Source organism: Macrobrachium nipponense, chromosome 30 (assembly GCF_015104395.2).
Source record: "Macrobrachium nipponense isolate FS-2020 chromosome 30, ASM1510439v2, whole genome shotgun sequence".
Taxonomy (NCBI): domain Eukaryota; kingdom Metazoa; phylum Arthropoda; class Malacostraca; order Decapoda; family Palaemonidae; genus Macrobrachium; species Macrobrachium nipponense.
Window position 1 is genome coordinate 16,498,327 of NC_087218.1, and position 14,459 is coordinate 16,512,785.

At 36.5% G+C, this 14,459-nt stretch overlaps 1 protein-coding gene across 2 annotated transcripts in view; it reads right to left on the reverse strand.

Moving 5' to 3' along the window:
* Window positions 1-4,346: 4,346 nt before the first annotated feature.
* Window positions 4,347-14,459, reverse strand: part of LOC135202325 (mucin-7-like) — a 14,117-nt gene continuing 4,004 nt past the window's right edge. Inside the window, exons 3-7 of one of the 2 annotated variants that reach the window (XM_064231671.1) lie at window positions 12,107-12,238; window positions 9,806-9,958; window positions 8,968-9,093; window positions 7,121-7,246; window positions 4,347-5,039 (exon numbers count right to left, since the gene is read on the reverse strand). In XM_064231671.1, the coding sequence (XP_064087741.1) occupies window positions 4,555-5,039; window positions 7,121-7,246; window positions 8,968-9,093; window positions 9,806-9,958; window positions 12,107-12,238 (1,022 nt within the window). In that variant the 3' untranslated portion in view covers window positions 4,347-4,554. The remainder of the gene's footprint in view (window positions 5,040-7,120; window positions 7,247-8,967; window positions 9,094-9,805; window positions 9,959-12,106; window positions 12,239-14,459) is intronic. The other variant, XM_064231672.1, reaches the window with a different exon arrangement.

Consider the following 14,459-nt stretch of genomic DNA (forward strand, 5'->3'; position numbering starts at 1 on the left):
GTTGCTGGCGAAGGACTCGTGCTGGGGATGATTTTATTCATCGCGAACGTATTCGTGTGGCTTAGGATGCAGAGAACAAGTATGAGCGCAAAATAGAACGTTGGACCCTGAACAGGCAATTTTCCCCTTGTTTTAACCATTTGGAATTGGCCATTTCATTTGGCTATAGGTGGTTGTCTGGAACTGTGTAATGGACGAAAAGTTGTTCGAACGCTAGTTAAATGTGTAGTAGTATAACCTCGGTCATGTATCCTATATATAAAGTATCATGTATCCTATATATATAAATTATCATAAATAACAGAATCGAAATATATCATAAATAACAGAATCGAAATATATCTGTGCGTGTACGCACTAGGAATCTATTTAAAGTGCACCTAGATTAATCACTTAGATTAGTCGTTTATGTGAATCAATTGTATTAAGTGCACATATATTAATCATAATTATATGAATCCATATACATATGTATAAATAAATCAGGTAGCCTATAATCAATCTGTTACCTTTTATCTTACCAATAACTGCAGTTATATAAAAGTTAGTATATGGATTAATGAACCAGTTAGTATATGGTTCGATGAATCAGCATGAAAAATTTATAAATCAGTTACTAAATCATTACTATATGATTTTTATCACTTCATATATGAATTTTTATCAGTTAAAATATGATTTTTATCATGTTAATCTTTATTCTATGCAATTATCAGAGTACATTAGTATTTTCTGTAGCATATGTATCTTAATGAAATAAAGTGAAAAACTGTATCAGTATATATCACGTGATCACTATTATTTACGAATATCATCATGTGCATATTATGTCTTATATCTTATTATTTGAATCTGTATTTGTGTACACCATAAATTTTTTTTTTACTTATAAGTATTTTCTGTATATCTATATATATTCACATAGTATCTGTATCACACTTCTATAAGTCAAATGCAAGTCAAGCTTGAGTAATATTCAGTGGTTGGTTTTGTAGCTGACCGAGCTTTTATGTAAGAGTTTCATAATAAAAATATGGAATGTTATTCCATATATATAAAAGACTAAAACTAAAGAGGTCAACCAGATTGCTTGCAGGAATGTGATCAGACCAGAGACGCTAAAGATGACGTATACAATAAAGTAGGCTAAGTTGACATGCTGTCACCTGTGGTCATTCATTTGTTTTGAAACATTAGTCCAAGCTTCCTGCTTGAGACAACTACCGCGACCTATAATTCAAACGGCCTACGTGATTTCTAATGTGTCTCATTTGTATGTATGTTCATATGTTCGAGCTACTGTCTGCTTCCTTTATGACTTGTAACCGAGATGGTAGTGGGAACAGAGTGGAATCAGCCATCGTCATTGGCAGACCTGTACAATCCTATATTCATCATGTAATCTCAGAGAATAGAACTATTTTTTATACTTCGTGTTTTCTACTAGAAACCTCACATCAGAAAGATATCATCATGAGTTTAACACATCGTCGTCATAACTACTTCGTAAGTTATCAGCAAACCCCAAGACACTCCAATGAGTATGGAAGTGCATAACCAACCGACTTAGCGTAAGATTATCGCAAGTCTAACATTACCTCATAGGGCGCCTTATTATACAAGGCAACAGCCCTAATATTTACACCAAGCGAGTCGACTCTAGTCAAGTCAAGACGAGTCATATGACTCGAGTCATTTTGAATCACCGCCGTTCCCACTCAGTCAGATAGTCAGAATCAAGCTCAACAGGTACTAGATGAAGGCAAACGCTCTCGCTGAAATATCAGTGTTGCTGTGGCAGAGGCAGCGAAGGAGTAGGCTTAGGAGGGGTCAAGGATTATGGATTCATGAGATTAATGTTCAAAGGCCAGAGTTTGGTAACTTTGGAAATCTATTCCCAGAATTGATAAACAATCCAGAGATGTTTTATGACTTCTTCAGAATGACACCTAAACAATTTAAAATGTTAGTGGAGTTAACTGCACCCTACATAACAAAGCAAAACACCAATTACTGACGTGCACTTTCAGTTGAGGAAATAATGGCCATTTTCCTAAGGATTGACAGTGCCCACCTCTCAGCAGACTCGCCGTGACTGGTGAAAAAATGGGTCCGCCAAATGACTGACTCTGAATCGCCTTGACTCGCCTCGACTCGGTATGACTCGACTCGCTTGGAGTAAACTCTCCCATTTGAATTAATGTGGCGATTCAAGGAGAGTCATGAATCATCTTGACTTAACTCGACTCTGCTTGCTTGGTGTAAACGCAGCCGAAGTCAATAATCATGCGATGTGATTAACTGGAGTAGAGTAGCATCATCTGCCCAAGCCATAGACTTGTTTTCAAGGCCAAAAAATAATAGTAATGGGGCATGAGCACTAAACTGAGGAACACTGGTAGAATATATTCATGTAGTCACCATTGTGTCCATCAACCATTATTCTTTGCAATCTATTTACAAAAGATCAATAGCAATACTGAGAAATGGTCCGCCAACGCCAATCTAAGTGTGAAAGCAAGGATGGATGGATGTATGAGGCTTGGGGCTCAGGCCCAGGGCTAGGACCCAAAGGGTCATTCAGCCCCATCACGAGGTGTGTTAAAGAGTGAAAGCAGGGTTCTCGTGGTTAACAAGGGCAACACCAATACACTTTATGACCAGAAACGTAGGGATTTCAGACACAACACTGGAAGCTGGGCAGTAAATTGTGGCCCCAACTAAAATCCAGTTAGTACAAACTGTGAACAGACAATGGCTCTCACCAGCAATATTCAGGCATTTTGCTTGAGCTGTGCATGCGCACGTCGTCTATGCTAATGAGTTTTTTAATTGAAAAAAAATTTACCGCTGGTGAGTGAATTCGTGAGGATTAGAATAGATCATAGCATTTAGGACAAAGCCCAAGCACTGGGACCTATGAGGTCATTCAGCACTGAAACGGAACTTGAGAGTAAAAGGGTTTGAAAGGGGTAACAGGAAGAACACCTGGCAGTTGCACTACGAATCAATTGTTAGGGGATGGTGGAAAGTACGATGGAAGAAGGAAGAAAGAGAATCTGAATGGAGATGCAGTAAAAGGAATGATAGGGCTGCAGCTAGGGGCCGACAGCACGGCCGCCCTACGGTGATGAATTCGTGAAGATAAAACTTGAAGTACTTCAGGAGCATAAAGGACTCGAAGCTGAAGGTAGTTTTCCATTATCAGATTTTAACTCATTTGTATTCAGTCTCGCACAAATCTGAAGTTTTATAAAGATTTGATGAAACAAAATTGATGGTTAATACTTTTTGCAAAACAAGTAATTTTTTTTAACTGATTCAACAAGGCTATTATTGTGTTTCACGCTGGCAATGGAAGCTGTATGTTAACTAAGTAATTCTTCACAAGAACAATATCTAATTGAAGAACGTGTCTTAAGTACGCAATATGTAAATGACTGGTTTAATGTGACAGGGCTTTGATAAAAAGTATTAATAAGTTGGCAAACACTGGACCTACTATCCATTTCAGTGACCACGAGTCATCGTTTTTCTCAAATAGTTTTCAAACTAATTACACATTTCACAATGCACTATATTACCAAAAATTAGCAGAAGGTGTCTTGTAGTACACAGTCAAAGCACCATTTCGATTAAATAATTAGTTTGAAAGATATTGGAAAAACGATGACTTGCAGTCCCTGTATTGGATAGCAGTAGTGACCTCACTGCTATACTCTACTGGCTCAAGATAATCCCTGAGAGCAAAATATGAGCCACAAAATTATTTTCACTGTATGTTCCCCAGTTGTACACTCAGAGAAACAGTATTAGAGTTAACAAACCATACTAACTGATAGCAAGTTCATAAATAAAGCTTACTAAAAACTTCATAAGAGTATGGCACTAATTTGTAGTCAATTTTAGTTTTGGGGTCATACCATATATGCGAGAATAATTTATTAGATCAAAGAATAGTTTCTGATGAACAATTTAACCTCAGCTGTCCCTAAACATCAAACGTCACCTATGCATGCTGGAAAACAATAACTAATCTATTTTAGAAATGACAGGTATGTAAGGAACACTTTGGGTGAAACAGAAGCTGCTGCAAGTTGATTTACCTGGCCATATAAATGGGGTTTTATACGCTCTGTCAGATAAGTTGGATACAGAATTTGGATTTTTTGTGAACGAATACATAATGCAGAATAATTACTAACATAGCTCATAAAAGAACAAGACCAGCAGCAAAGGGTTAAAGTATCCACCCACAACAATCAAACACCTGTTATTAATGTACTACACTGAACAAACCAATTTAAAATGAACTTGTGGTCTAGTAAAAGGTGCCTAAAAACAAGTTATTACATTGCATAGATTTTATTGTCTTGATAACAGAATCCAAAAGTTTTTTAATATAATGTAGCTCTTGAGATATAACAGCCAAACAAGTCAAAGCCTTTTTATTATCAAGTCATAAAAAAAACTGGCTATCAGAAAAGAGCAAGTGAACGATTCTCATTTTGCCATGGATGTCCAGAAGACGCTGCAATTGGGGGTTGTACAGGCTTATCGACCGGGAGGGGGCGCTGCAGTTGTTGGAGGCGCTGCTGCTGTTGGAGGTGGAGGCGCTGCAGTTGTTGGAGGTGCTGCAGCTGATGGAGGTGGAGGTGCTGCAGTTGTTGGAGGCGCTGCAGCTGATGGAGGTGGAGGTGCTGCAGTTGTTGGAGGCGCTGCAGCTGATGGAGGTGGAGGTGCTGCAGTTGTTGGAGGCGCTGCAGCTGATGGAGGTGGAGGTGCTGCAGTTGTTGGAGGTGCTGCAGTTGTTGGAGGTGCTGCAGTTGTCGGGGGTGCTGCAGTTGTTGGAGGTGCTGCAGTTGTTGGAGGTGCTGCAGTTGTTGCTGGAGCCTGTGTAGTGGCTGTTGGAGGTGCTGCAGTTGTTGTCGGAGCCTGTGTGGGGGTTGTCGGAGGCTTCATTGTTATTGTTGTTGTTGGAGACTCTGCGGTGATTGGTGCTCTCGTAGTTGTAACTGGCGCAGACGTTGTGGGTTTGGCTGTTGAATGGGAAGAGCTCACTTAGATATGCTTCTGCCAAATGTCAAACATCTTGTCTTTTTTTTATTTCCGGTGTGGAAAATCCCATAGGAATGGCCGTCAATGTTAGTTAATCAAGAATGTGTGTGTATTATGATAGTAAAAACAGTCATAATATGTAAAACTGAAACAAGTAGAAGAATTACCAATCCTTTAAAATGTTGGGGGTGCTCTTGTATCAGTAAGTTGTCAGCATCCATTAAACTTAGTTTCACATATATTTTGCTACTACCCTTCCATAATCCAAAAAAACCCATTCATTGTTCCACATTTCTGGATTTTATTTCCTTTCATGACCTTTCCTTTGCTTTCATTCACTTTATTTTCTCTTACAGAGATTCTCAATTTCTTTCACCAGAGTAGGCAGCTTCTCTCAGTATCACCAGTTAAGTTGTCATTAGCAAAGTTCACTCTAACCACCCATCGTTTACGTCTGCTTACTTAGCCCATAATTTTACACCCATAGCTCTTGCTCCTTGTCAGACTTCAGGCTTTCCTCCATCCATAAACATTAAACAGTTATGAAAACACAATACTCTTAGCTTATACCCACTTTTACACTTAACCAGTCACTTCCCATCAACAAACTCTATATGCTTCATTTTAATCTTAGAAGATATTAATTCATCTCAACAAATAAAGACCTACATGCTGTAGGTTGCATCTATTTCTGTATTATCAGAAGTTTCTATAAGACCCAGTACACCACTTACAGCTTTTCAACCTCTCTTGTCAAACTTCTCACGTAATTGTTTCATACGAGTCGCTTAAATCACACATCCTATCATTTGTCTAAATCCACACTGCTCTTCCCTTGTTGGTTATTTGGTTACCTCTTCATACCCTGAAACTTTCCTTGGAGGGCAAAGTGTGTCATACTCAGTCATTCTTACTGCTATCTGTATCACCTTTGCCCTTAGCCGAAGAAAATAAAAACATATCTATACTATGAAAGCCACATTGCCTGCCTAACTTCTCGAAATACCTCATACTTTTCGGATACAGGTCGGCAACGGGACTTCTGTCTGATACTCTGGATGCGGGTTTCTTGCATTTGGATCTAAGGCTTTGTAGTAGTAAGAGACGCATCCAAATTTTAGTGTGAAGAATTTGCGAAGTTAACAGGGCACTGTGGCTATTATGAATACATTACGTATCTGGTAAGAGGTGACCAGTTGATTATATAATATATATATTAATAATTTAAATTGCTTTTTTACAACATAGTGACTAGTGATATATATATATATATATATATATATATATATATATATATATATATATATATATATATATATATATATATATATATATATATATATATATATATATATATATATATATATATACATATATATATAATATATATATATATATATATATATATATATATATATATATATATGCATTTAAATTGCTTTTTTATAACAGTGACTTGTAGATTATATATATATATATATATATATATATATATATATATATATTAATATATAATATATATATATATATATATATATATATATATAAATATATATATATATATATATATATATATATATATATATATATATATACTATATATATAGATATATATAAAGTATATATCCTTTAAAACTATTTTAATAGTTCAAGCAACCACACCCCAATTCCTGTTTTTTTTTTAATCGGTTAGGGGAAAAAATAAAATAACTGAGCAAGGCTACGAAATAGTGGGAAAATTGGTTGTAGGAACCCGAGAAGATTTGCTGCCATATTCAACCAAAGGCGGCAAAGGGCTTGTGCGCTTTTCCTTTCTTCTCGGAGAATCATGATGTTGAACTTCGCAACAAGTATCGACGGATTACTTTACTGGCTTTATGAAGAAGTGACCTCACTTCTTATTAGCATTATTATCATATCTGCGTTGTGCAGAGATCGGCCAAAAGTTGAAAAATGTCATAAAACCTGTTCGCGTTTCATCACGTGTATGGTAAATGTAGGAGCCGATGCAAAGGGTATCCCTACAAAAACTACTACTACTACTTCGAAGGATTTGACTTACGAATGCAGCAGACACACTTCTTTCCTTTGCAAAGCTTCTTTCTTTTTCCATTGCAGGGGGCGGAGCTTAATTGGCATGTTCCTTTCTTTTTGGTGCATTTCTTCGTTTGTTGGCAGGTGGAAGGCTCTGAAAGAGAAGGCATTCATTTTCTTATGACTCACAGCTACCATTTCAACTGTCCATAACTGCACTGGTCTAACCACTGAGCAATCCCGCCAAGAAATAACGCCTTAAAATATTATCACAGCCTACAAAACTCTCTTCTACATCATACGGAAAACTGAACTCGTGACACAGCAGAAGTATTTATTATTGCAGTATTTTTTTCGACGATACATATCGGGTAAGAAGTGACCAGTATATTATATGGTGTATGTATATAATATATATATATATATATATATATATATATATATATATATATATATATATATATATACATTATATATCCAATGTAGCATGAATGAACACGTATTTGAGAATATCCTTAAATCCACGATAGAAAGATAAGTGAATCAGGGACTTGGAACAAGTACTTTCGTAGTATATTCGATATTTTCAAGTTCACACTAAATATAATACATACATACACACACGTATATAATATACATACACCATACATATAATATATATTAGTATATATATATATATATATGCCGTGTACATATATATTATATATATTATATTTAATATATATATATATATATATATAATATATATACATATATATTATTATATAATATGCGGGTAACATTATATATATAATATATATATTATAATATTATAATATATAACTATATAATACATTTATATAATACATACACACATACGCATATATATATATATATATATATATATATATATATATATATATATATATATATATAGACACACACATATATATATATATACCCTTACTCAATTATTTGATTTCTTTTCCTAACGAATAAAAACAGACTACAGGAATAGAGGGCGCAGTTGCTGGAACACTGAAAATAGTTTTAACACACACACACACCAACACACACACACACACACACACACACACACACACACATATATATCCATATATATATATATATATATATATATATATATATATATATATATGTATATATATATAGTATATATGTGTGTATAAATTTCTGACTCACATCAGGATCGAACCCAGTTCTTTCAATTGAATGACGAAACCGGTGCCAATCAGGCCACACGAGTCGTAAAAGATGCTTCTTTTATGACTTGTGTGGCCTGGTTGCAGCGGTCTCTTCTTGCAATTGAAAGAACTGGGTTCGATCCTGATGTGAGTCAGAAATTTATATATATACATATATATATATATATATATATATATATATATATATATATATGTGTGTGTGTGTGTGTGTGTGTGTGTGTTAAAACTATTTTCAGTGTTCCAGCAACAGCGCCTTCTAATCCTGTAGTCTGTTTTTATTCGTTAGGAAGAAATCAAATAATTGAGTAAGGGTACGAAATGGAAGAATAAGATTCCCTGCCATATTTAACCAAAGGCGGCATCATGTCTGCGCGCTTTTCCTTTTATTTCTTCTCTCAGAGAATTACGACGTTAAACTCCGCAACAAGTTAGCTAGTATAGACAGATTAATTTACTGGCTTTATGACGTCAAGCGACCTCCCTTCTTATTAGTATTATTATATCTGCTTTGTGCAGAGATCGGCCAAAAGTTGATAAATGTCATAAGACCTGTTCGCGTTTCACCGCGTGTATGGCTAATGTAGGAGCCGATGCAAAGTGTATCCCTATAACAAGCGCTACTACTACTACTACTACTACTACTACTACCACTTCGAAGGATTTGACTTACGAGTAGGAACGCAGCAGACACACTTCTTTCCTTTGCAGAGCTTCGGGATTGGGTTAGGGCAGGGATCGGACTTTAGTTGGCATATTCCTTGCTTTTTAGTGCATTTCTTCGTTGGTGGGCAGATGACTGAAAGAAGGAATTCATGAAGTTAAGTCTCGTCTAGCAAAAACCATTTAAATTTTTCATAACTGCATTGGTCGAACCACTGAATTATACTGTCAGGAAAAAGTTGTATTTAGCAATATACTACATATATATATTACTGTTGACTTTATTTTTTCAAATAGTTGAATTTTCTGTGGCTACCACTGTCTACAGAATTAAAAAAATAATCGAATTTTAGTAAAACTGAAATCACTTGATCCGTAATACCATTTTCCACCAGGGCAAAAACCAAAACCCTCTACCACGGAAATGGAGTTTGTATAGAAAATAGAATATGGTATATGGTGATCAGTTTGGACACGTTGAGAGAATGGCTGGGATAGAGACCCCAGGAGAGCACTGAGAGCAGTACAAATAGGAAGAAGACCGCTGGGAAGGCCAAGAACGAGGTGGATAGACATAATTGTCAGAGATTTTGAAGAAGAAATCCAGAACCTAGATGAAGCGAGGGAAATGGCTCAGGATAGAGACAGGTGGAGAGGAACTGTATCAGCCTTATTCCACTGGCCAGTGGAGGGAATATAAAGTAAGTATATGGTGATAAAAGTGTGATACAGTGGAAGTGCACCCACAGATCTATACATATTCATATATGAATGTACGTATGCTACTTGTTGTCAATATATACGAATTTTATCTTTCCCAGAAATAACGAGAGAAGTGCAATATTTACTTGGAGGTACTGCCTGTCTGGGTCCAGGCTTGGACAAAGCCGTCGGCTTTCTTCCCTCGTTGTTTCCGAGATCGTCTGAATCTGAATCTTGTGGCTTCGGTTTCTTGGGTTTCACATCATTGCCTGATAATCCTCGCGGTGCCATCGTTGTTGCTGCGATTTGCAAGATAAAATAAGAGATAGAATTGACTCACTGTACATTTAGTTTTTTTTTTGTGGGGGGGAGGCCGGTGGGGTGGGTGGCTGTAGTCTTTCAACTAATATGGAATAATGCAATGATTCAACACAAGGAATTTTTTTTTTTTATTTTGTTCTGAATGACTTTTCAATCTTCCTTACGACAACTAAAATTTTGAACTCCATCTTTCTTTCAGTTAATTCTTTTTTTATAAGAGTTTTATTTTTTTACAAGATTGTCTGTTTAGCAAACAATGTTTAGTATTGACAGCATTCTGGTAACTTGTTAATTCCTACAACTTTAAAGGCTCACTACAGAGTTAATTCCTACAATTCTAAAGGCTCACTACAGAGTTAATTCCTACAATTTTAAAGGCTCACTACAGAGTTAATTCCTTCAACTTTCAAGGCTCTCTACAGAGTAAAAGTCAGAGCAATTCTTATTTTGTATTTTAATAGCAACTGCCATTATCTCCGATGTGAATTCTTTTTAAGCTCTTTTATTAGCCTTTGCAATATTGCTTTAGATTCCAGATCAAATGATCATCTGAAAGTATAAGGTAATCCCATACTAACATAGATTCTTTGTATCAACTCTTCTCTGGGGATTTTACAGTTTTTCAAATTATTTTAAATGTATTCTCACCTTCCTCTTCAATAATTCTTTACTGTCTGTTGTATCATTTTCTCACTGTTAATTTAGCACTATTCCCTGAAATCCACAAAGCATCTGAAGGCAAATATTTTCCCAATTTAATTGCTACCTTCCCCAATTTAACTGCTAATCATTATATGTACTTGAACCATCTTAAACAGATAAACCATCCCAGTACAGATTACTCGCCACCAAGTGATGTTTTCCTAGTTATCGAATGGTAAAAATCTTATACTTCTAATTGTTTCTTTACTCATTCCCCAAGTCTACATGAAAATAAGAGAATTAATCCATACTTCATTGCCTAATTCCTTTCTTCTACCAGAGATCAGAGCAAAATAGTAAATCATAAGTGTGACTCCAACCATAATTCCATGTCGTCCCATCACAAAATCTCAAAGAGGCCTTTGGTGGACTTTATCAGTCTTCTGAGCAAACTGAGGGTTATGTGCATAAATGAATATATCCATCAGTTCCAAATTGTGCCAATAAAGTTCCTTAAATTTGTCAACTGCAGTTGTCCACGTTTTGCTGCTAGCAAATTTAAGTTTCAGCAGACCTGTGCAGAGGCTACAATAAAAATAAACTTTTCAAAGCTAAATGAAAGCAGCTAAATTGCCTGCAGAGTGTGGAGGTGTCCGCAAGAAAGCACCTTTACTTTTGCTTTAAAAGCTCAGCTGGAGATTATTTTTCTTTTAATAATTAACATGAATGTTTGAGAAAGAAGAAATCTAACAACCGTCATGTAGAGATTTCATAACAGTACTTTCTGCCGCAGAGGATCATCGCTGATGAAAAGGATATTTGGAATGTACATTCATGACAATGTTATTTTAATAACCATTCTACAGAGGGCTAGAGATTTTGATGGAGTAGTTGTTCGCAGCTCAATTTACAAGTTTGGGGCGGGCCACGATTTGCAGTTCAATGCTGGCTTCACATTTTAGGATGACTAAGACCTAAAATAGGGTTCTCATACTTTTGAACTCCTCGACCCCCTTATGAAGTTTCAAATTTCCTATCGACCCCCTAGACTAGCTCAAAAAAAAAAGAAAGGAAAAAAAACAATGTCAGAATCAATTAGAGCAGTATTAGTTTAGTACTTGACATTCAGTATGATAAAAAAAAGTAACACCTAGTAAGAAAATATGTTTGAAACTTTAGATGTACGAGCATATGCAACTTAATTCTCCGACACGTTAGTTATTCATCGACCCTCTTTTGACCCCCTGACTATTCATAGACCTCTTTGATGATCATATTGATCCCTGCGGGTCGATATCGACCACTTTGAGAACTCCTGACCTAAAACATCCCACAAATCTCCCAAAAATGCTACAATTTTTTCTCTATTTGTTTTCAGTGGCCATAGAAAAAGCTTCGAATTAATTTGGACTCAAATATATACTTACTCCTTCCTTTAAAAAATGCGATTTAAAAGTAAAAACAGTGACCAACACTATACTTACGTTTCTGTGCGCAACATATATCGTTCCCGTCACAAATGAACTTTCTTTTGATGACACCGTTGCACTCTCGTTTTGAACTGACACAAGTCCTGGAGGCCTTTCTCTCGCATGTGTTCACACCATTTTTTACTCCTAAAAACACGAAATTTGTCAGAAATGAACACATTATCACATGAGCAATAAAAAAAGAGAGAATTTTACCTCACAGCAGGACCTAGTCTAGGACTCTGTAATGAAAAGCAAAACGCTACCAACTGAGCATGAGCGAGATTTATTTATCGACCACTCCTCAAAAGGCCTCATGGTCTGCTCAGCCTGTATACATACAAACATAAAACGTAGTATTGGATTTCCAGGTTAAAAAAAACGTCAAGAGACTCATATTACAGAAGATTACGACTCTTTCGTTCACAAACACATACATTATAGTTTTGTTTACTGAATAAGTGTAGCATCTAAAAACAAAATACATAAATATATAAACAATTAAATACAAAGAGGTCTGGAAATGCAATGAGTTCACCTCGCATGAAAGAGGCCAGAGTGTTTCACATTGAGGTGGAAGAGGTTATGGTATATGACGATGGCATTACAGACATTCAATTAGTCACATTTCTCTTTTAGGCAAAGAACTCTTCCTCGCTAAAACTGATGTCTGCATAAAATAATAGCGATGTGGATATTTTAACATTTACTGCATGGGTAGTACTGCACTTAATACCAAAGAGATGAGACTCAAGTTAGTTTTGGTGCAATCATTTCTTAATACTACTAATGACTTTCCAAAGCTGTGAAGTTTGATATTGCGAGTGATTTTTTACTATCTTACTGTAATGAAAATGCTTATTGAGGCAGTTTATTAGATTCCATTTGGTCCACAATCACCTAGCATTAAAAGTCTCCCTCACATATATTTCAATGTGTAGTATAGGGTACCATAACAGATGTAGGTGGATGTCACATTTTATACGGTCAGAGACCTTTAAAAAGCTCTGGCCATCGCTCATAATCCTACACTGGAATAGCACGAGCAACGCTCTCCTTATCAATTCAAAGATAATTTCCTACCACAGGAAATTAGCTGTATTTCACATGGCCATTGAGGAACAAGGCAGTTACCATGTCAAACTTGTGTCGCCAGCATATATGTAGACGTACATTTCATGCGTTCTATTTCCTTTGGCGCTATTTTGGAAGCTTTGCAACAGCACTGAAATGAATAACTGGATAGCTGTTATGATGTGACCCGTTATATCATGGTAGCCTAAAACTCCAGATTGCTCAAAATGCAAAAAATTCCCGTTGCAGGAAATACTGATCTAGCACAATGCAGCTTGGCAGGGTGCAGATTCAAGCAGCTGAGGCCTTAAACAATGATCTTGGAGAGTATTTAGAGACGGTGAAAGTAATGAAATGCAACATTGCCGGGAAAAGAACTGATGGTCAATAATTTTGAAGAACCTTTCCCTGGATTCCTCCAAAATTTCATCAAACCCCACGTTTCTCTCATCATAAACAGGGGTCATCATTAACTTTCCATACATTGTCAGCGCCTTCCCTGGAGTTTGAACGATGCAGGGTTAATCCTGGAACGATTTAGTCTGACAGCTAAGGACGCAACTGGGAGGGACCTGTTAGGTGGTCAACAAAATCCAATGTGCGCTTTCAATAAACAACGATGACACTGACGTTCAAGTCAAATTAGCAGCTTTGTGTCAAAGTTGGAAGACATGAGGTTGGCCACTGAGTGCACCAAATAACTTTAGATAGATGGTCACCGACTAAAGTTAGTTTCACTAGAGTACATAAAAATCATTCTTTTGAAATAATGTAAAGAAGTTCCTCTTGTTGTTTTCGTGGCAGTTGGAAAGAGAATAACTTGAATTCCATTGAAGTCTGTTCAAAGGCCATTCCCACTTTCCCTTTAGGATAGAACAAAACAGAATAAAGAATTTAGGCCAAAGGTCAAGCGCTACAGTAGATTCACATCAACCGTGCATCTTATGTCTAGGCCAGTCCCTTACGACACTCCTGATTGGCTGTTGGTAAACCAATCACAGGGCTGGAAACTCTTAGTCTCTCGAGAGTTCACTTGGGCAGGATGTGTTTCACCTCTCCTGAGGGATACTCTTGAAAGACGTATCCCTCAAGAGAGGTGGAACATACATCCTGCCTATTTGAACTCTCGAGAGAGACTGAGAGTTTCCAGTTCTTTGATTGGCTTACCAACAGCCAATCAGGAGCGTCGTGAGGGACTGGCCTAGACATAAGATGCACCGTTGATGTGAATCTACTGTAGTGCCTATGGGGTCATTCAGCGCTGAAACGGAAATTGACTGGGAAACAATTTTTA